At 46.9% G+C, this 21,769-nt stretch overlaps 1 protein-coding gene across 3 annotated transcripts; it reads left to right on the top strand.

Moving 5' to 3' along the window:
* The first annotated feature begins 2 nt into the window (after positions 1-2).
* On the top strand, positions 3-20,715 carry VAMP7 (vesicle associated membrane protein 7). 3 transcript variants are annotated; one of them, XM_075162564.1, is made up of 8 exons: positions 3-96; positions 7,333-7,491; positions 10,729-10,786; positions 11,412-11,549; positions 16,413-16,503; positions 17,136-17,203; positions 19,648-19,740; positions 20,434-20,715. In XM_075162564.1, exons 2-8 carry the CDS (start codon positions 7,346-7,348, stop codon positions 20,500-20,502), a joined length of 663 nt encoding a protein of 220 aa, XP_075018665.1. In that variant the 5' UTR covers positions 3-96; positions 7,333-7,345; the 3' UTR covers positions 20,503-20,715. The 3 variants fall into 3 exon arrangements, with proteins under 3 accessions (XP_075018665.1, XP_075018666.1, XP_075018667.1); XM_075162565.1 differs by having other exon boundaries at positions 15-96; positions 7,318-7,491; XM_075162566.1 differs by lacking the exon at positions 3-96 and adding an exon at positions 6,503-7,055.
* Positions 20,716-21,769: the final 1,054 nt, after the last annotated feature.

Below are 21,769 nucleotides of genomic sequence, written 5' to 3'. Positions count from 1 at the left end.
CCGGAAGCGCGTCGCGGCGGCCCGGTGCCGGCGGCCGGTTAACGAGCGTGGCGGGCGGCGGCGCCCTGCGAGCGCTCCCTCCTGCCGCGGCAGCCGGTGAGCGGCGGCGGGGCTGCGGGCCGGGCTCTGCGGGGAGGCCGGGCCCCTCGGGAGAGCCGCCGGTTGCCCTCAAGCGAGCGGGCTCTGTCTCCGGTTCCCCCGGGGCGGCAGGCCGCGGCGGGGCCGGGACTGACTGACTGACTGGGTCGGCGGGCGGTGGGGCTGGGCCCGCAAGGCCGGAAGCCGGTGCGGTGGGGGGAGCCGGGCACCGGCGGTGCCTCCCTGCAGGCGGAGGAGGCTGGCTGGGCGGCCCCGGCCGCGGGGGTGGGCCGCTTCTCGGGACGGGCCGCTGCCGCCGGCGGTCAGAGGCCTCGTTCGGTATCGGGGGAGGCACAGAGTGCCGGCCTCGGTGCGGCGGCGTGGGGTTGGGCTTTGGGAACTGGGGGGGCGGGTTGTGGAGGACATGGCGGGGAACGCGGTTCACCCCGGAGCTGCTGGTGTCACTCGGCGCAAAGGCTTGCGTGGATTTTAAAGACTGGGTAGCGATAAGTAACTGCAGTTGGGCTTGCGGGGGGGTACTAGGATGCTTCAGGGTGTACGTTACCTCTCTAGAGAGCTGCTTATCCGATAGCTGTCATATTCTCTTTCTTTACCCCTCTTCTGAAACATGTTATGCTGCCTTCTAGAAAAGGTGATGGGCCCGGAAGAGAAACCAGATTAATCTTATCTAGCGATTTGTTTCCGTAATGATGAAGCGGAGGTACCTGAAGTAAGCTATGCAGGCAGAGAGGAAGCTAAACTTCTGTTAAGTTGGTGCATGAATGTCATGCGTCTCAGGCTTAAAACGAACAAATAAGCTACAGGGCTTAATGTTGGAATATCCTTTAAAGAAATAATAACTTGAAGATGCCAAGGAAGGGTTAAAGTGAAGTCTAGGCTACTTTCTGCTGAAGTCACCATACTTCAACGATCTTCTTATTGCAGTCAGGCAGTTTGCAACTTGCAGGGTTGCAACACCTACACTTGTTTCATGTTTAAAGCCAGTTCTAATGTGATGCCCCTTGCTTTCTCTAAAGAGGATTTCTGGAAATAGAAGCAGTAATGTCCTCCATCACTTGTTGGCACTGAGGCTGTGAATCTTCTGGTCAAGAAGAAGAACTGATGAGTCCCCCTTGGCTGGCAAGGGCAGTACTGCTGATAGAGGATGGGCGCAGTTTTCTGGGTTCACTTCTTGCCCCAGCTGTCTTAACTGCCATCTGATAGTTTATTCTAGATCTTCAGTGAAGTCAGAGCAACAAACAAGTTGTTTTGTGTCTCACTTGAAAATAATAAATCATCCCCACTGAAGTTTTAAACATCACGTTGAAGACTGAACCTGTGTTTCTGACGTTCTTTAAGATGCTGCAGGTTTTTCTGTGCCCTTCTGTCAAATGCCATGAGAGACCTTGTAGACAGCAGCACGCTGCGTCTTGCAATGAGTAAATAGTCATTGCAATACAAATGCAATACTCGACTCACCTTTGTGCTTCATCTCTGTTAGCCGCCAAATGCTTCTGGCACTGCTTAAGGAGTTCTTTGGATCTGTGGTGTTTTCTGGGTGGCTGAGGAATGCAGCCTTTTTCCCCTTTCCCTCCTGATTTGGAGCCTTTCCATGCAAGGCCTACCTGGTGAGTTTTTCTTTTAGGAAGGTTTGGTCTTGGCTACTTCCAGCCATCCAATATTGTAAATTTAGATAGAAAACAGTTGTGATCTGTAGGTTATACAAAGGGGTTGATTTTAATTGACTTAATTCCCGACTCTCTTGTAACTTCTGAGGAGAGATGTTCTCTAGCAGTTTAATAGATTTGTATTACTAACAAAAGTCATACGTGAGTTTTACAGGGCTGCATGAGATGCTGCTTATAGAGAGAAATATGCTCCTCGTTAATCTGTTTTGCTTCATTTAAGCCATTCTGCTCAAGGCTGGGGCAGGTGTCATTGCAGAGTACATGGCTATTGTCTCCTAAGTAAGGCTGAGGACTGTGAATTCAGTGAGTTGATTTCCTTGCTGTCGCAGGACTGTGGGATCCTACAGTGTCAGCGAGCGTCACCTTACTTGTGGTACTATTGAACTCTCACCTCACTATGTGAGTTCTGCAGATATCCAGTATTAAAAGAAGTTGTCTAAACCACTTTATAATCCTCAGTTTGAACCTGGAGTTTTTCTGTTCTGGGTATTAAGGTGTCTCCTTGCTTGCGTGGGCTTTGTAGTTCCGAGGTTGGTTGCTCACTGCGTTGCAGGCTGCTGATCTTTTGCAGTGTGTGTAGCAGGGGGAGGGTTTGTGGATGTTTGTTCTTTTACAACTGCTCTTTTGTATTGGTCCTGTTCGTTGAGTGACTGCAATGTGAAGAGATTGGTTTCTTGATACTTGACAATCACCTGATTGCTCAAGAGGCTTAGTCGTGTTTGTTTATTCCTGGCTGTGACCTGGTGTTGTACCATGCACCGACACAGTTCTGGTTCAGTTGCTGGACTGGCCAAAACATTGCAGACGACTGTATCTTGGTGGATCTGAAGGGACGTGACTGTATAATAAATTCCTCTTGGTTTAGTTAGTATTGTTGCAGATCAGTGTGCTGTTGTAACTGTTCACAAATTCTTTGACTTTGCTGCTCAGCAGTTCCTCGTTGTTAGGAAAACTGGGGTTGGTAGCACCTGAAGAGGTCAGGTGTTGAGCGAGTAGAAAACAGAATAAAGTGCCATTTGTGTAGTTTGCATCTTCTGGCTAAATTAGTCAAAGCTAAGGTATAGGATAGGGGATGAGGCTAAGCTTGTAGAGAATCACTTGTGAAGGACTGGACAGTTGAATTTTTTTTTTTTTTTTTTTTTTTGCCACAAGCACTGCTTTTTTGCTGGGAAAATGTTTGTAGCCTTGTCAGACAGGAGTAAGCTGCTGTCTCTTTAATCAGGAGAAATGAGGAACAGTTGCAAGGCAGGTAATCATTTCTTTTTACAATATCAGAATCAGCTGTGTGGCTGCCCTCGTCTCTGGTGTGATAAGCATTTAACTTGAGTTATCTGAGGTTTAGTTTTGTTTGTCTATAAACATCTTGGGTCTGTGTTTTTGCTTGGCTTCTTTTCGGCTTCAGCTGCTTCAGGTGGAGGTAGTGGCTCCTGCAGGAAGGTTCCAAGGAGTTAACTCATTCCTTTATGTTTTAGCTCTGAGTAATCCCCACTTCTGCTCAATGCCATGTCCAAATACTCCTATCTTAAATGATGTTGTGAGCACCAGGCTAAAGCTTTTGGTCTTTTCAGGTCTGTGGAGGGGGGACTTGTGATTAGTAACTTACTCAGCTTGTGTTTAACTAGAGGTAGGTGAGTCTTGACTTAGAACTCTAGGGTCCCACTTTGTGACCCTCAGACTTCCAAGTCTGTAGCACTGTGCTTTGAAGAGCCAAGAGCAGCTTTTTAAGGCCAGAGGCAGCAATATATCACTGGAATCTGTGACTACTTTTCCTGCTCTAATGCAATCAACATGTGGTTGATGCAGCAATTTAAGGCTGGCTTAAAAAACAAACAAAAAAAAAACCCAAAAAAAACCAAACAAGCTCTGCTAGGTTGTCCACATAAGTCTTGTGTGGCAGGATATCAGAGCACTGCCAAACAGTTTGTGTGTATGCGGGTTGACCAGTCCATGGGCTCTTCTAGATACAGCTTTCTGGAAGGAAGTTTAGATTTTCTGTAGTGGGGCAGTTCTAAAACACTCTTAGCAAGACGTGAGCTGGCAGGCTGGTTCAGTGATGCGGGAAGGAAAACATGGTCGGGCTTCTAAGAGGCTTTGCAAATGACTTGGCTTTCTGCTTGTCATGTGATGTTCTTGGTAGTTCAAGTGTTCCAAGAGATGATAGGATGCCTTGGAAGTGTGTTTTTAAACTGCTTTAAGGCATTTGCTCTAAACTGGGAGCGCTGGGACTTCAGGTGCCTTTGTATAACTCTTAATTGTTCCTGTACGAGAAAAGCAGTGTGGTGAGCAAGAGCAGCCCTAAAGCTCAAGTACTGTGAGAGTCATAACCTCGACTGGGGCTGGGCCAGGGATCTGACTTGGCGAGCCACCTGCTTTGCTGCTTGAAGATATTACTTGCTCTTCATAGTGTTTGGAAAAAAAAATCTGAACTTCTGTGGAGTAAGCGATTCTCAGTGTTATGAATGGTTGTACTGAGTCAGACCGAAGGTGGGTCTGGCTCTGTGGTGACTGGTGGGATGTCTAGGGAAGAGTGGAATAATAGAAGAAACTCATGATAAACTCTTAGGCTCCAGTGATTGGCTGCTTGGGTGGTATTTGTTTAATAGTGATTCTTTTCCTCCATAAACTTGTCAATTACTTTCTGAACTCATGCGAACTTTTTTCCTCCATGATAACACGTGGGAACGAGCTTCCGAGGATGCATTGTGTGAAGAACTACTTCCTTCTGCTGGAACCTGTTCTTGAACTTTCTTTTCATTTTTGTATTATAGATAGTGAGTAATCATGACTTTCTTTGCTTTACATTCTTTCTCCTTAGGTGTCTTTGTGCTGAGGAGTTTCCTTAGAACATGTGTAAGGAATAAAACTGTTACCCTTGCTTTTCCGTATTCTGTAACTTCCACAATCATCCTCAGGTGGACATTGACATTGCTTAATTGACCATAATAAGCACCACCTGTCCTTATGTTTAAAGATCATCTCCTCTTAGATACAAAAGAACTTATTTTTTTTTCTCTAATGCTGACAGGCTTGATGTTAGAGGGCAGTTGTGAGCCTGCAAGCCAGCATACCTGTGACTGTGGGAGGAAACAAAACCAGACCTAGCTGTTTGTCACCTCTTTGTACCGACATTTTTAAGTGAGCTGGAGCTTGCTTGCTTCAGTCTGGAAGGGAGGGGGACAAGGCAAGGGAACAGCTGTTGGCAAACCCCAATTCCTTCACCAGTAGTGGAAGGGCATCTGCTAGTGTGGGCAATCTTCACCTTCCTTCTTCGGAACAGATTTTGAGCAAGCGTGTCAGCTGGATGTAAATCCTGTTGTTAAAATCCCTGAGCCATGTCCGGATGAGGTTGGCATCTAGGTGGGAGTGGTGGGTGGGAAACAAGCCGTGTGTGAATACTAGGGCATGGTGGGTGAGGACAAGGGAAGCTGTCATCTCAAAAAGAGCAACAGGTAAACGCAACAGGTTGCTTTTTTTCTGAAAGCAGGTCTTGCTCTGGGGCAGGGTAGACAAGAAGCAAGCTGTACAAAGAGCACAAGGGCCTTTCCCCGTGCCCTTGGTAGAAGCGAAGGGGTACATACGTGGGTCGGAGCAGTGCCAGCTTTAGGCCAGGAGGAAGTGAAAGCAGCAAATCTGTTTGGGGGAGCTGCTGCTGAGTGCTCTGGTGCTTCTTTGCCCCTTCAGTTATCGATGCCCTTCTGTTGTGTTACTAGTCAGCAAGAGCAGAGGAGAACAGCTTATTTGGGAACTTGCGTCTGCATGGTGTGAGGCTTTGTCTGTGGTTCTCCCTTCCCCTTTGCTGACACTATGCTCTCAGGTTTTCTAGAGTGCGCTTGGCTGGGTCCTCTGCTCCGAAGCAGTGTCCTTTGAGACCTCTTACTGTCCTGCTTTGCTTGCTCTGGCCCCGTGTCAAACTCATCCTTTGCCTTCTGTTCCCTTCGGCAGTGCTGGCTCTGAATACCTCAGTGCTCCCAGGTGGTTGTAGCTCAGTTGTGGAGTCTACTCTCTGAATAAATCCATGAGTTGAATCTTTTTCCTCTCCAATGATGAGCTTTTAAACCTGTGGGAGGCTTGGGAGAGTACCTGATTGTTGCTGGCCAAGCCTGAATCTGTCAAGCTCAGACTGACAAAGCGAGCCCCGATGCGGTGGGGTAGTGATTATATCTCACCTTCACTGGCCTTGTTAAAGCTCTGCATTCCTCCGCCACCTCTTCCACTGTTGCCGATCATCTGTGCATCAGTTCACATGAAAGCATAAGCCCTTCAGGGCAGATCTGTCTGCACAGTGCTCGGTAGGACCGACCCCTGATACGGAAGAGATCGATAGGTCTTCAGTCAGTGCCAGAGGGGTGGAAAGTCTGGCTGGGCATAGCCTATGTTCAGTCTTTCTGCCTGTGGTCTTCGGATCCTGAAGCTAAACCACTGCTTCTCTGCTGTTGTACCTATTTCTAGAGTGGTCTCCAAGCTACTTGGTTGCGTTGAAATAGGTGTGTGATCTTTCCAGCCAGAATGCAGACGTTTCTAGACACAAAACAAGGCAGGCAATATGAGGGCAGTCAAGTGCAAAGTGAAAAATAAGATTTTTGTTTTTTTCAGGGTCAAAAGTCTTCCTAAGTCTTTCCTAAGCAGAAAAGAAGCTTATGGATGTACCGGATCAGCCGAGCAGATGTCACAGCTGTGGTCTGACGTGTGGTTTCACATGTTAAATCTTGGGTCTGTCAGTAGATTAATGTGATGATACTTGAGCCGATTAAGTGTATCCCTTTATATGACAGCGGGTGTGTTTTTCCAACTCTGGAGACTTCACAGAAGTCTGGCCCTCAAACACTTGCACGCTGTAACCTGTCCAGTTTGATAAGCATGCAAGAACATCGGCTTGTAGAAACGGTGTGTTGTTGAGGATAATCAGTTTGCAAATGTGCTGTCTTGCTTTGAGAAGTGCAGATTATGTGCTTTTACAGAAGTCTTCGGGAGAACATACACTTAGCGAGTGTCTCGAGACCATTAAAAGGGGATGTGAATGGTGTGACTCTAAGCAAGTGGCAGTTTTTCTACTTCAGTTTGATAGCAATCAAAGCCAAGGCCTCACCCCTAAACAGTCATGTGTGGGGATGGTGGGCTTGGTCTGTATAATGAGCTGCTCTTAACATAGCTGCAAGACAGTTACTTCCTTTCTGAACTGGAGCTTACTGGCCGCAGGCAGGTTTTTTCAGCAACAAGCAAGAAGAAACTTAAGGGTCAGTTGAAGAGCAAAAAAATGTACTAATAGGTAGAAATCTAGGTGGAAACAAGGTACACAAAATTCATTATGGCATCGCTAACTGTAGGACACCATGCAGTTGCAATAAGAAAAACCTTCTTCTAGAGGTTATTGTAGTCTTGGTGTCGTTCTGAAAGAACCTAAAAGGGGAAATGAGAGAAGCTTTCTGATAATGGTATCCTGTCGAAGTATTGAACAAGCTTATGCCTCCCTCCCATTATGTTGAGAGCTGAGAGAATACCGTTAAGATGATGATGCTTTCTCTGCCAAAGAACGCGAGTCTAATTCTTGTAGTGTTTTTATTTCCAGGTAGTGTGAAGTCATGGCTATCCTGTTCGCTGTTGTGGCGAGGGGCACAACCATCCTTGCCAAACATGCCTGGTGCGGAGGAAACTTCCTGGAGGTGACAGAGCAGATCCTGGCGAAAATACCGTCTGAAAACAACAAACTGACCTATTCACATGGGAAGTGAGTCATGCTTTTCTTCTGGGTATGGGAGGAGAGACTAGTGAACATGCACGAGGATAGGAATAAATGGAGTGTAGCCAAACTCGTATTTGGATGTGTTAGTATGCTGATTGAATGTGCAGTCAGCTACTTTTTTTTTCCCCAGAACTTTGCAGCATAACCAGGATTTTAATTTAGCGTAAGCAGTAAGTACCAAGGCAGTTGATATGAAATAAAGTTTTCTATTTTCATACAACTCCAAAGTTGGAGGGTGCACAGCTGTGGATATCGAACTGTTGGAGTATTTGATATTTGGCTTGTGGAGTCTTTTGCTGGCTTTTCTGAGGCTTGAACATGGCTTTAGGTAAAAATGTCACCCTTCTCAGATCACTTGTGGATCCTGGTTGCTTTAAGTCCTGCTGGCAGATGTTGTAGAGTCATCCTGAGCTACCACAAATCCAGTCTGTGGGACAGAAGGATTTTTCCCAGGCTTGTACAGATCTCTGAACAGCCCTCGGTCATTGTTGATAGAATGGAGGGATTAGATGTTACATCGCCTGAGACTACGCTGACTTATTGCACATGTAAAGTAGGTAAGTCAATGTGCTGGTGTGCAAATTAAAGAAAGAACTGTGGAGAAAGCAAATTTAGAAGTGTTGGACCCCACTTCAGCTCTGTTTTTGGAATTGGCAGTGTGGCTGGATTCTCAATATTGCCCAAGCTGTGGTGTTAAAGCTGTTTTGGCTGCCTAAGGATTCAGGAGATAAGAATTGGGGTAGTCTTCCTGCATCCTTCCCTGGCTTGGGAGCACTAAAAGTCCCTGGGGGAGAGCTTTCTGAGGAAGCTGCCTGCCCTGTCATCTACAGGACTCTGGATGCTGACTCTTTTTTTTTTTTTTTTCTACTGTAATTTTAAGGGTACAGTTATTTTCTTTTGTTTTAACTTTGCCTTGAGTGCTGTTGAACCAACTACAAAGTTGAGTTTTAGAAGTGCCGTAGTGCATTTTTATAGATGAAAACTTGAATTGTGGTGGAGATTGGTTTGCTCTTTGCTGGGGAGCACTGAGAGATAGGTGACTAATGCATCTACACTTGCAAAGCATGCTGCAAAGTGTACAATATTTTGCTCATTACTGACTGTTTCCTTAATGGGGATTTAACCAGTGTGCCAGAAGATCACTGCAGTTTGTGGTTGTTCTGCTTTGCATTGTGCTATTAAAACATACAGGTGCCATTCTGCAGCTCTGGGCACTGAGCTTAGCATCAGAGCGTCTCCTCTGCTGAAGTTAGTCTCTTCTGACAAGACTTATATTGGCTTTTTTTCTATGTTTTGGACAACCACCTCTTTGGTCAGAATCTGCCAACCCTGCCTTCCCTCTAGGAGAGGGGAAGGAAGAGTTCCTAGCCATCTGTTTGGGGGGATTGAATATTTTTACACACACATGCTTGGAGCTGGCAACTTCTTCCTGCTGTCAAAAAGCAAGGTTTTTGGTTTGTAGAGATATAGAATAGTCTTTTTTTTTCCTTGACCACGATAATGGACAGACCATGAAAGCTGTGAAGCTGAGTGAGCACAAGGAGTTGTTGTTCTTCCTGTCTGTAGGGTTTCAGGGATCCTTCTGCCTTGCCAGGGTCCCAGCCTGTAGGCTAGAAAATTGCCCTGTTATCTGTCTGTCTAGGATCATTTCTCCTCTTCTGAAACAGGAAAAAAGCTTGTTTCTTTTAAGTTTGTTTGAACTTCTTAAACTCATTTAATGAGTTATTTTTGTTTTTAAGAACTTCTATGTCTTTTATATAATCTCCAAGGAAAACCAGCCCTCTAGCATCTGGAGTTCTTGGGGTTATTCTGTCTCTGCTGTTTAAGATTCTTCTATAAGTCACTGGAGAGCTTACAAGGTAGTACCAGACAAGCTTTACCTCTCTCCTTCCAGGAAAAAGGGGCAATAGTTGCGGATATGCAGGGATTTCCCCTCCCCCCCCCCCGCCCCCCCCCCATGAGAACAGACCTTCAGGGCAGTAAACTATACTTCTAGCCCACCCCTAAAGCTTATTTCAGTGTCATCTTATTTATATAATACAAAACCTGAATTTGAAAGCTACTGAGCTGTGCTTGTATTGCTGTACAAGGCAACTGCTGCGCAGCACGTGCATTAACTTGCTTTTATTTTGGAGTTTGTAAGAGGGTCCGCATGCTTCCTGGGGAAACTTTTGGGAATACACAAATGTCAAAGTGAAAGGATACATAGTTTTTCATTAGGAAAAAAAAGTATTCGTGTGGCTTTTTTGCAACTCTATTCCTATTCTGTCCTGCCATACTCATCAGAAGCATACATCACCTACTGGAGTGTGAAATGGTGGTGTAATAAAAAAGCAACAGCTACAGCCAGTGAGTTGAACTAGAATGCTCTGATCAGTTCTGGTTTGGGTTTAGTTGTGTGTGAACTAAGGGGTTTTTTTTAATAGTGGGCCTAAAATAAGAGCTTGGTTTAATTTTGATAGGAATATATTGCTCTGAACTGGCTTGCATTGTTTTTCAGGATACTGAGGGTTGCATTTAACTAACATCTGTGTTCGCTCAGCACCACTGAAGGCGTCTTCACATGAATAGTTAACCTAGCCACATGATTCAAGCCTGTTTAGCCTGATTATTGTTTTATCTAATTCATTTTCTGCTGTGGTTGCTTTTGTCTCTTTGCCTTTGCAATGAAAAGCAAAGGCAGCGCGACCCAGTGGTCATACAAACAAGGCTAAAGAAGCAAGTTACTGTACCAGCGAGGTTCACTAAAGTATTATCTTTCTGGTCACTCCAATTAACTGCGGCTCTTGTCACACGTGAACTAGTGCATGAATGCTTGTATGTACATTGATTAGGATTAGACATAAATCTTACCCCTGGGTATCCTGTCAAGGTTTTGTTTTTACAAATAAGTAGCTGGAAGAACGTGGAACTGAACTTGTTTGGCAACTAGATGTCCCACAAAGTTATTGCTAAGCATGGAGCGCTGTGAAGTATGTGAGGCCAGTGATTCTTTAACATGTCGGTTTCTAATTCGGTGTAGGTTATAGGAATGGAGACACTTACCTCAACAAAGATGGCTGGGATATGTTGGCATCTGTGTGATTTCCTGTAGAGTAACTGGAATTTGCTCTTCTATTTCTCCAGCCCTTGAAGGCCCTGCAGGCAGTAGTGTCTTCTAGAAGATTAGTCCTGTGGCAGCTCCAAATGACCTTTTTTTTTTTTTTTTTTTGTTCTCTGCAGTTATCTGTTTCATTACATCTGCCAAGACAGGATTATATACCTCTGCATCACAGATGATGTAAGTATTTTGGTTACAGCTATGGCACAGACAGGCTCTTCGCAGCTTTTGGCTTTTTTTGTATCTGTATGCCAAAGAAAATCAATAGCGGGTGCTAATCTGAGGTGCCTTTTTTTCCCATTGGAGCTACTGCTTGTGTTCTCGTTCACCTCAGTTACAGCTGTGAAGTCTAAGCCAGGAGCTCAAAATAGTCACATGAATAGTTAGTGAATAGTTAGTTTTGAGGTTAAGTTCTTGGTTTTGCCTAGTTTCTCTCTTAATGGCCGCAGTGCGGTAGAATCTAGATGTGGATGCTAGCCTTTGTCAGTGAAATATGCCTAATACTCCTCAATTCTGGACATGTTGAAGGAAAGACTTCTCCCTCACTGGAAAAAGGTACCAGGCACAGAATTAGAAGTACGGATACCCCAGTAAGGTCTGCTGCCAACCAGTGTCCAGGAAGCTGAGACTGAAATCTGGCTGCTATTCAAACCCCAGGATAACCAGTCAAATCCCATAGCGTTACGCGCAGCACGCCTGTTAGAACTGATAATTACAGTTTCTCTACAACTGGCTACGTGCCCCGTACACTTCATTATTCCTGAACTGACACAGCTCCGGACGTGGTCTGCTCTCTTCCTTCCAGGACTTTGAACGATCCAGAGCCTTCAACTTCCTGAATGAAATCAAGAAGAGGTTTCAGACCACATACGGCTCAAGAGCACAGACAGCCCTTCCCTATGCAATGAACAGCGAGTTCTCGAGTGTCTTGGCTGCACAGCTGGTGAGATCTGTTGCTAAATGGGATTTCCCTAACAAGCCAAATTTCTCCCCAGCAATTCTCCCTGTATTTTCTCCCTTGGAAGTGAAGCGGCGTGCTGAGTCTGGGTAAAAGCTAGGGGAGTTGGCTGTTCTCCCCATGCTTACCCTGCAGCTGGGCTGCTTCACTACTTCGGTGGTAAAAGTGGGTTGGTAATAGTGATGCATTAACTGTTTGTACCAGGTAGCTGCACTGGAGATTAGACCTTAATGGTAACACTTGAAATGTCAAACCTAGTTCCAGTTGCCCATCCAGTGCAAGCTAACATCACTGTCACTACGAGCAAGACAAACGCATGTTACTCTGTTTCTGTTAAACTAAACTTCAGAACTTGAGTACCTAGTAATCCCTAGCTGCCTCTCACTTCTCTTTCTTGCTTCTTGGTAATTTCAGTGGCACACTGCTGGAGTGTGACAGGGTACTTGCTTATGGTACTGTGTCCTTTTCAGGAGGAAATAAGACTGGGCTTGGATTACAGTCGAGTGCTGTATACAGAACCATGGTAGACTCTCCAGCTAGCTTGCACAGAGGCTCCAAGGATTTCCATTCCCAAGATAGGTAGGAGGTTAAAGAGCAGGATAAATGACTTGTGAAAGGTTCCGCATTCTCTGAGCTGAGACTTGCCTTGGACCCTTCTAACCTCAAAATTAAAAGTGTGAGGGTATTACAAAAGTGAGGGGAATATCTATTTCACCCTCAACTTGCACTTTTCAGCTGAGGCTGTAGTGGTGTTTAGGACGATGCTGGATTCCAGGTCTAGGGACTGTAGGCGCTGTAGTCTTTGCAAGATGAGTCGCTCCACTGGTATGATCGCGGTCTGGAAGGAAGATGAAGCCCATGTCTGGGGGTCTATGCAGGCACTGAACAACAGCATGTGAAGGGCCTCGGTACGGTGCAGTGCTGCAAGCTCAGCTGCAGTGGGGAAAGCTGCTGTCGCGGAGCTGCCTGCAGAATAAGGTATCTTCTTGCCCCCTGCTCTAGTGGGTACCTGACAGTGGCACAGCTTGGTGTCCCGGCAGGGTTGTGGTGGCACCCCGCTCCGGCGGTGTGAGGAGGGAGCAGCTTTCCCACTGGCAACGGAGCACGTTGCTTTCCGTTGCTGGAACTGGACGCACCACTGTTCTGATGTGCTGTCTGCCCTGTTGACAGCTCAACTAAAGCTGGGTTCTGAATGGTGGTGTTGGGGCACATACAGAACACTGTCAATCTCCTTTTTAAGAAACTTCCAGGTTTCAGAAGACTCTATTCTAGCTACTCTGGGTCTGTTCTTGGACTCCTGAAGGGAAAGGTTAGGCTGGAATCTGCTTCCCTCTTGAAGTGCAGAGGAGTTATGTGCTTATTTTGCTGACCACAGGAATCTGATGCAATCTTGATGCTACCATCCCATTTTCACAAAAGTGCTTTGCTTTTGTGTATTGTTTTGGAGGTGTGGCAAAGCCCACAGCTGCCAGATGGGAGAGATTTGAAATAGTCGTATTGGTTTATGTATTTTATTCACAGCAGTATATGGGTATAGCTTCTGAAGTATTTAAGTGCACAGCATAGTGCAGCCCTCTATAGAATGAGATGCAATTCGCAGAGCACTTTTTCTTAATGCAGTGTTGACTTGATGTGTAACCTGGGTCTGCATACAACACCCTGCCCTGCTCCAGTGGGGTTTTTTTGTGGGGGAGAAGAGGAGAAAAAGCAGAGCTCTAGGTGTGGGATTGGGCTGCTTTTAAAATATGAGCTGTTAATGTAGTAGGAATGTTGCAGTTTGCGCTTCTCCCTGTTGTTTGGTCTGCAGCGGTATACTTCCAGCACCTGCAGAGAAAACAGGCCTGGGGAAAGCACAGGCCTGTTGCTAGATGTAATGTCAAATTAAATGAATGAAGTTAGATGGAAAATAGAGAAGGAATCAATAACTGCCCTGTGACTCATATGATCAATAGCCTTATTAGTGCACAAAACCTCAGGCTATACGGTCTGCAAGGAAAGTGTTTTGAATCTTCTGTTGAAGACTCTTAAGAGTCCTTAATTGACTACAAACAACTTCATAACCTGAGCAATGTTGGGTTAGGGTTTTTTTTTTTTTTGAGACCTCCCTTGAATTAAAGATAAGATGTCCTTGGAGTATTGGCTTTCAGAGCTTTTGCATGATCTGTATCTGGGACAACTGGTGCTGTACACGCAGTGTAGGAGGTTCTCAATTTGCTCTGCTGTGGCTGGTGAGCATGTTAGTGCTGCTGTTGTCCTCCGTGAAGGGTTGGCTTTTTTCCTGCTGATCTACTGGAAGTGCCAGGTCTGGTGATGTTACAGGTGCAGGAGGAGAGGTCCTTTGCTGGTGACCCAGGAGCATAGCTCTTGGCTGTAAGTGTAGAAACTGGGCAAGCTTTGTAACGCTCTCCAGCAGTCATAGTTACATGTTGAGGTGCAGGGTGAAGCCCGGGCTCTGAGGTGGGTGACGGTTAAGTGAGGATTTGTACTTGCACTGTTGCTGCCTGAGGTTTGTATTGGAGTTTGTGAAAGGAGCCGTTTGTCTTGGTGCCCTCGGTGACTAGCGGAGGTGACTTGGAGCATGTGGAGTTGCACATAGTTCATTGCAGAAACTGTTCTTTGGCTTATGCAGCAGATAGAAAGCAATGAATAATGATGCCAGTGTGGCTCCAGAAGGGCCCGATGCATTGTGCATAATAAATGAGATTAACTTCCTATGTGTGATAGGACTGAGTTTTTCTTCTCCACCAGGCTTTGATATATGGAGACTGAAACTGTATGAAGTGATGACTCATCAGATTGTAAGCTGTTCATGGCGGGAATAAGCTCAATGAATTGCCTTATCGGAAGAGCCAGGCAGTCTTCAGAGCCATGGTGTTGATATTCCTCTAAAAATCCCAGCCTTTCCATTTCTCTAAAGCACAAGAGAGCTGCCTACCTTAGCCTTTGCATATTGATAGAAATCCAGGCATCAACTAATAGAAGTTAAGTGATGACAGAAAGCTCTTCCCTCGCACGGCTCTAAAACCTGCTGAAATGAGAGCCCTACCGATCAAACATTACGTGTAGTGCAAGAGCAGGACTGTTATCTAGGTGATTCCTGTAACTTAAGGAGTTTAACTAGTGTGAGGCTGAGGGTGGAGGAGGAGATCACGCTACAACTCGAGTGTAGCACACAGGTAACACTGAAAAGGGAGGCAACACTTCCAGTAAAACCAGTGACCAGCTTTGGTAGCATGCCAGTTCTGCACCTTCTCCTAAAAAACTAACCTCTGAGGAGAAGGTTCAAAGGAGCTGTTGCATTCGGCGCTATAACCATTAATTACGAGCTGAGTGTGTGCATGCTGTTAGAGACTCTTGTTTCCTGCATTGTCAGAAATGGATGCAAATCGAACACTTATTCAGAAGAAAATGTGGGTTTAAGTAGCCACAGGGGTGGTCATGAAGTAGAGCAATTGTGATCTAGTCCTGCCCTCTGCTGTCAGTCTCCTTAGATGGTCTCTTATTACAGTAGAGATGCTTTGTAGAGGTCTTCAGGTGTGAGTGCGATGGCTACAAGTTTAGAGGAAAAGAACAGTTTATCTGTGAGTTTTGCTGTAGAGACCTGTTTCCTGGGGTGAAGGTGACTTAAAGGGAGTGGGATAATAGGAGCTGTGGCTAGCAATGCTTGACTGCGAAGGACCTGTGATGAGAGCACTGACTTAAAATCAGTCCAGGAATAGCAGAACTTAGTTATCCAATGACTTCCCTCAGTTTCCCTCCTTTGGTTCTGCAAACACTGTGAGACTCCTTTTAACCTGGGGGTGTTGGTTCGCGCTTCTCTCGCCTGCCAGCCTGAACCATGCAGTCACCAAAGGTTCGCTTGTGATCCCAAAACCTGAAAAACAGTCTCTGAGTGAAGCCCCTGTCACTTCTGAAGGGAAGAGGATTAAGGGGGAGGGATGACAGGAATGTGCACAGGTTAGCAACACGTCATGCGTTCTGCCTTGCTTCGGTGAGGCCACAGAACGGAGTGTGCTCCCGCAGGTCTCTGACAAGCTGGCAGGTGAGCTTACCCCAGTGGCGTGCTCCGTGCCTGTATGGAGCATCCGGGGCATGCTTTTTCCACTTGTAACACAGAGGGATTCAGTACCACCAGCTGATACCGTGCCAGACTGTAGCTAGGAGGTGCGTGTGAAATCCTCCTGGGTGGGTCTAGCACGCAGCAGGCTGGCTCCTGGCTGCCTCTATCCTCTCTACAGGAAGAGCAGTTGGGCAACTCAGACTGGCCATCTTCAGCATCTCCTGTGGTGCTTCCAGTTCACAGGCCCTCCTCTTCTTTGCTGGAACTCCCTCTGGTGCTCGCCTGCAGAGCTGGCTGCGTGCTGTCTTGCTTGTGAAATTGCAGGGCTCTCTTGACATGTTCTAGAGATAAGTAGAGAAAGTCATGGAAGTGTGTTGCCTTCATCAGTGGTTCAGAAATGATGTGTGGGAGTCGGACTACTAGTGGGCTACTAGCCCAGGCATTCAGTGAACCGTATCTCACAGATTCTTGTCTTAACTTTCCTTCCTTGCTGCCAATTGCTTAGACTTTCAAAGGGGGCTGTTATTTCTGGGCACTCTGGAACTTGCAGGCACCTGGCTGCCTTGCAGCTTCTGCAGTGCAGGAGCAGATGGGCATGTGTGATCTGTAAGTGGCTGAGAAAGTCAGATTTTGGTCTGCTACCCACTCATAAATGTCTCGGGCAATTTGAAAACTCTCATTTATGTCTGTGCTGTTCTGTAGCGACCAGGAGTTTCCTTTTTTTGTCTTAAGGAACTGAAGTGCAACGTTGAGGGTCCCTGCTTTCACTGACTCTTCATTTGTTACAGAAATACCACTCGGAGAGCAAGGGCACTGACCAGGTGGCAGAGACGCAAGCTCAAATCGATGAACTTAAAGGAATCATGGTTCGAAACATAGGTATCTGCCTTCCCTCAGTGCCACGCATGCGGAGTTGCTCTGGGCCAGAATGGCAGTCCCGCAGGGAGCGTTATGGAGAGTGAAGCTGGTGGTGGGGTGGCCTCTCTTGACAGAATGAACTGATGAAGAAGGAGCTCCGAGTTTGCGAGCTGTCACTTGCGTTGAGCTTGGCTGAGGGTGGCACGTGGGTGTGAGGAGCGCTGTTTGAGATGAACTTGCACAGCTTGTGACGGGGTGAAGCATGCTCTGGATTTGGTCTGTTCACTGTGGCTTTCAGCTGCTGTGAGGAAAGCGCTCCTCGGTGGCTTGCTTTTTTCTGTGTATGTGTGTGTCAGACTCTGGTTTGGGTTTTGACAAGTCTGACCACTTAAAACAGAGGGTTAGATCTGGAACTGACCAAAATTGAGTCAGGTCAGTCCCAAAATGTAGCCTGTGTGATGTGAGACTGTTCCTTAAGTACTGTTGCCTGGCAATCTCTGAAAGGCTGAGAACTACTTGATGTCTAATAAGCCAAGAGCTCCTGGCTTGCAGTTGGGCTTGGGTATTGGAAGCAGCTTTGGGATTCTACCAAAAGATTTGGATTTTTGCCTGGGATTCTACCTACAGATTTGGATTTTTGTCTCTTTCTCCAGACCTTGTGGCACAAAGAGGAGAGAAGCTGGAGTTGCTGATCGATAAAACAGAGAATCTTGTGGATTCGGTAAGTCTGGGGAAGAACTTATAGATGGGGAAATAGTGTTACTGCATCAGTTGTGCTCGTCAGGGAGCAGTGGAGGTAAAGACCAGCATCTAGAGCCGCTTCTAAACAGACACTGAAGCATCTAGATCTACAGATAATCCTTCCCTGTGTCGGACACAAGTCCTGTCGTAATTCCCCCCCTCCTTATAGCTGTTTCACAAGCTGCATCCCAGCCTTGCAGCTCCCTTAAGAGAATGAAGGTATCCCCTGCATCTCTCTTCTGTATCCTGCCAGTACTGGCGGGATTTGTGGGTGACTGCTAAATGCTAGGCTGCAGTGCTGAGCAAATGCTCTGCTCCCAGGGACCAGCTGCCTGCTGCCCCCTCCTGTTAATGAACCGTCTTCAGCGCGCTCCTGTTTGCTGCAACCAATGCACAGGCTAACACGCTGCCAGCACAAGCAGCGGTGTTTCTTGTCCTCACCTCTTGTGCCCAAGGTGGGGAAAACCCCCTCTTTATCTGGAGCAATAGGAAGGCTAAAGATCATAATTAAAACTTCTCTTGCAGCCTGGTCTGAAGTCAGCTTGATGCAGATAAACTGGAAATGTATTAATCTGTAGAGTTGTTCTAGTATACCGACAGGGAAAGTGTAGCCGATTTTAAAAAAAATAAAAGCCTGATTTGTGCCACCTAAATAGTCTATAAAAGACTCTGGAACTTCATGGAGTGTTTCTAAGTGAGAAAAGACTGAAAAAACCCCAAATTTGTGTAATTATAAAGCATTATGTTATCTAGTAAAGTGTCGTACACTCTGGAAGCTTTTTTGTCTTTCCTCTGGGAAACCCTAGACCTGGCGCAGCACCCTCCTCTGCAGAGCCCTGGCTCGCTGCCCACCTCCTTTAGCCCCTGACCCTCAGAAGGCAATCCTCAGCCCAGCGGAGTGCCAGTACGGGGCTTGTGGAGATCCAAGCATCTCTAAGCTGGCAAAGTCTTCATGCTTCAGAGAGGTAGTAGAGATGCCTGGAGCTTACCCAGTAGGGAGCACTGTCCTCCAGCTATCAGGTGTTTAAACCTCACCACTTCCTCAGGTGGTGGCAAGAAGTAGTCTAACCTCAGGTAATGCTCTAGAGAAATGGACTGGAATGCCTTCAGCAATTAGGCTGAATTCGTGTACGAGCTCTCCCAGGGCGTGTTGGTTCTTGGAAACCACGCAGAAAATGAAGGAATGGGATGTGCCTCTATTGTGAATGTCTTACAGCCCAGTGGTGAGTGTCCTGGGAGACCCAGGGCTGAAGTTCTCAAACTTTAGAGTAATGGACTGTGTTTTATCACTCCTGTATGAGCCTTGACCACCAGAATATTGTACGTAAACCAAACGTGTTAGAACCCTCCTAGCAACAGTGGCAAGGGCCCCCTCTTGGGAGGGAGGTCTGAAGAAGCCGGTGGTCAGAGCAGCCCTGTCCTCTGGAGAACTAGCCTGGGCTGAGGTGAGGTGTGCTGGTACCCAGCAGCCTGCTTCCGCACGTAGAAACTGCACGGCCGAGCAAGAGAAGCGCTCCCAAAGTTCAGATGGTGCTGAGCAGGGGCATCGGCTTTAAGTCAAAATTCCAGTTCATAGGGATGCAGTCCTCCTGGTGTAGCCTCATCTGAAAGAGTTGGGGGGTGGTTTGTGGGGAAAACCTGAAAATAACCAGCAGAGTGAGCTGCTGAGTTGGCTTGTTCTGGGTGCTGCAGCCTTTCCCTGGGCAGGCGTATCCTTGCATGAGCTGTTCAGGGAAAGCTTGTGAAAGTAGTTGTGCTAATCCAGCCCGGTGGGTGTTTGAGGTCAGCTGGGGACCAAAACCTGTTTTGAGTGGGTGGAATTGCAGGATACAGAGAGGAGACTTGGAACAGGGCAACCACAAGCTTTCCATAAAATGCAGCAAGCCCAAACGCTGGAGGAAAGTTCTAGCGTTAAAGGGCTTGTCTATCCCCTGTGGAACTGCTGTCAAGAGTGGCAATATGGGTTGTCTCATTTTAGCAGGTGTATTTACAGTAATAAAGTTGCGTGTAATATGTTGGTGATTAGATCAGTAGGTCCATAAATATTTTGGAGCACTTCAATTCCCAAAAGGTTGGAAGTCAAATCAGAACCCAGACTAATCCCTGTGGGCAGCCTACAGACCTAGTGATGTTCTGTGTTTAATTCTCCCAAGATGAGCGTGGGAAGGCACAACCCCGAGCTGGTTCTGGACCTTTACACTTGATCTTGCCCCGAAGTAGTGTGGGAGAGTTTTCTCTTGATGCCTGTTCAGTTTTGTATTGGTGTAACTGCAGGAGTTAAATGTCTCTGGAGGAGGTAACTGCAGTGGTTTGGGTTGTTAGGGAGGTGGTAGCTGGAAAAAGCCTCTTCATCTAGCTGCTTGGGATGCAGCTGCCTTTGCAGCAGGTTCAGGAATTAATTAGTTGTTTTACTTTCTCTTGTAGTCAGTCACTTTCAAAACTACCAGCAGGAACCTTGCTAGAGCCATGTGTATGAAGAACCTCAAGCTTACCATCGTCATCATCATTGTATCAATTGTAAGTATGGAGCACAATAACCTTTAGCTCTTAAGTCAGGCTTAACTGCTGGAAAATGCCAACAGCGTATTACTGTCTTTAGACCCGCATGTACTCAGCTCTGTGCCTGGAAGGCTCTTAGCTGTAAAACAAGTGTTTTGATGGTCTTGTGTGAGGTGAGGAGAGAAGAGCATCGTGCCAGGCAGCTTTTCTTGTCAAGGCAATAGGAAAAGCTTTCCAGACAATGCGGTCTAGCTTCTAAGTGCCTGCCGTAGGCAGCTGCCTTGCCAGCCCCGTTAGAAGCTAAGGTATTGAGTTCATGGCTACTCTACCTGTAAGAGCTTTTTAGGCCTAGTCCTGTTGGTACCTTGTTACTTAACTTTAAAGTAGCTTTTTTCCATGTGGCAGCGCACCTTCAGCCTGTAATCAATGCAAACAGTGCTAACGTGGGGATGCTGACGAGTAATTGCAGGTTAGATGTGTGAAGTGCTTTGTCACCCCTGAACCCTCGTTCGCGTTGTGCTGGAGGACAGTTCTCAACACCCCGTTGCTGCAAGGGTGTGGAGGAAGAGGCGCTGGCACAAAGTCCAAGTTATTTAGGGCTTTGATAACCTGGGGTTTCCAAGCTTGTGTTTTGATTGCCAGGCCGGGTCAGCAGTTGACGGAATGATGGAAGTGTGACTCCCTGCTGAAGCGGCTGTTTTCTTTCTCCAGGTTATCATCTATATCATTCTGTCGGCTGCCTGTGGTGGGCTTGCATGGCCGAGCTGTGTGCAGAAGTAACTGGAGGCAGCGGGTGCTGGTCACTTGGAGATGAGAATCACAGGAGTGTGAAGAAGCAACCTATAGAATAACTCTTAATCTTTCACTACTGACACCTTCTCATTCTTCCATCCCTCCAGGACTTTGGCCTTTTTTGCCTTATCACCCCAAACAGGCCCAGTTGGTCACTGCTTCGGTGCAGCTGTAACCTCAAGAATGGGCTGTTTTAAATTACTTGAAGGGATTTTTTTGTTTCTTTCTCTGTCCCAAGGACACCCTTCTCGGCTGGGCGGGCGGCGCGTCCAGCTCTGGAGGGTTACGTGCATGCTCGCCCGTGTGTCCTGTAGCTTTGCACTTCCCTGTGAGCGCGCGGGTGGAGGACAGCACTGCTCGCAGCTGTCCTGCCCGTGAGGGCGGTGGCGGGCCATGGCTCAGGGTGGGCAGGACAAGGTGGGTGTATGTCTGAATTTCCACTTTTAACAAGTACTGGAGATCCAGGTGCCTCTCCCTGCACATCTGGGCTGATGCGGTTCTGTAGTGTTTCAACTCGTAGAGGTTGCAAGCGTGATATTGGTAGTGACAACGAGAATGGCTTCGGGTTAGGGCTTTGTGCACTAAGATGTAGGTGCTGCTTCTGTATGAAATCTCCCTTTTCCTGGAGGTCCTTCTGGAGGCGGTAGGAGAGGGTGTTGGGTCACCTCAGCATTTTGGAATGGCTGCCTCTTCATCCTCCCTTCTTCCTCATCTCTCCTCCTCCTTAATTTGTGGCTAAATCAATACAGTAAAGGAGATGGTTGCACATAGTTAAGGTTGCAGTAATGTATCTGCTTTCTCACATGTTATTTCTCCTGTTCTTCTTTTGAGGGTGGACTAAAATGAATACTAATGTTATCACTTGCTAAGGTGAAATTGGGGGCCAATCTATTGATCTGGCTTGATAAGGTGTCAGGTATCTGCTGCTTGTGCTTCCACTCTGAAGGTGTGTGCTGAAAACTGAGGACAGAGAAAGGAGGGACAGAAGGTTGGAGTTGACGGATGGTCACTTCCTCCGTGGTCTGAAGAAGAACGGCTCTTCCAGAGGATGTAGTAACGTGCTCCTCCAAAAAGAAAAACAAAACAACCCCCAACCCAAGGCTAATAACCAAATGTAGGATGAGGTGTGCTGACGATGTGCTGCTGTCAGAGGGCAGGGGCTGCTTTGCCTCCTGTTGGGAGCTGTGAACGCTGTATTTCTGCCAGTCCTGGCTGGCTGGAGCCAAAGCTGTTGCTGCCTGGGGTGAGGGGTGTA

Source organism: Calonectris borealis, chromosome 13 (genome assembly GCF_964195595.1).
Source record: "Calonectris borealis chromosome 13, bCalBor7.hap1.2, whole genome shotgun sequence".
In the NCBI taxonomy this organism is placed as follows: Eukaryota; Metazoa; Chordata; class Aves; order Procellariiformes; family Procellariidae; genus Calonectris; species Calonectris borealis.
This window is presented reverse-complemented; position numbering and strand designations above follow the sequence as displayed.

Bases quoted from the DNA above. Each gene is read 5' to 3' on its own strand.
- VAMP7 (XM_075162564.1), top strand. From the start codon at position 7,346: ATGGCTATCCTGTTCGCTGTTGTGGCGAGGGGCACAACCATCCTTGCC. The intron at 11,550-16,412 runs GTGAGATCTGTT...CATTTGTTACAG, and splicing joins GTGTCTTGGCTGCACAGCTG to AAATACCACTCGGAGAGCAA. The intron at 19,741-20,433 runs GTAAGTATGGAG...TTCTTTCTCCAG, and splicing joins TCATCATCATTGTATCAATT to GTTATCATCTATATCATTCT.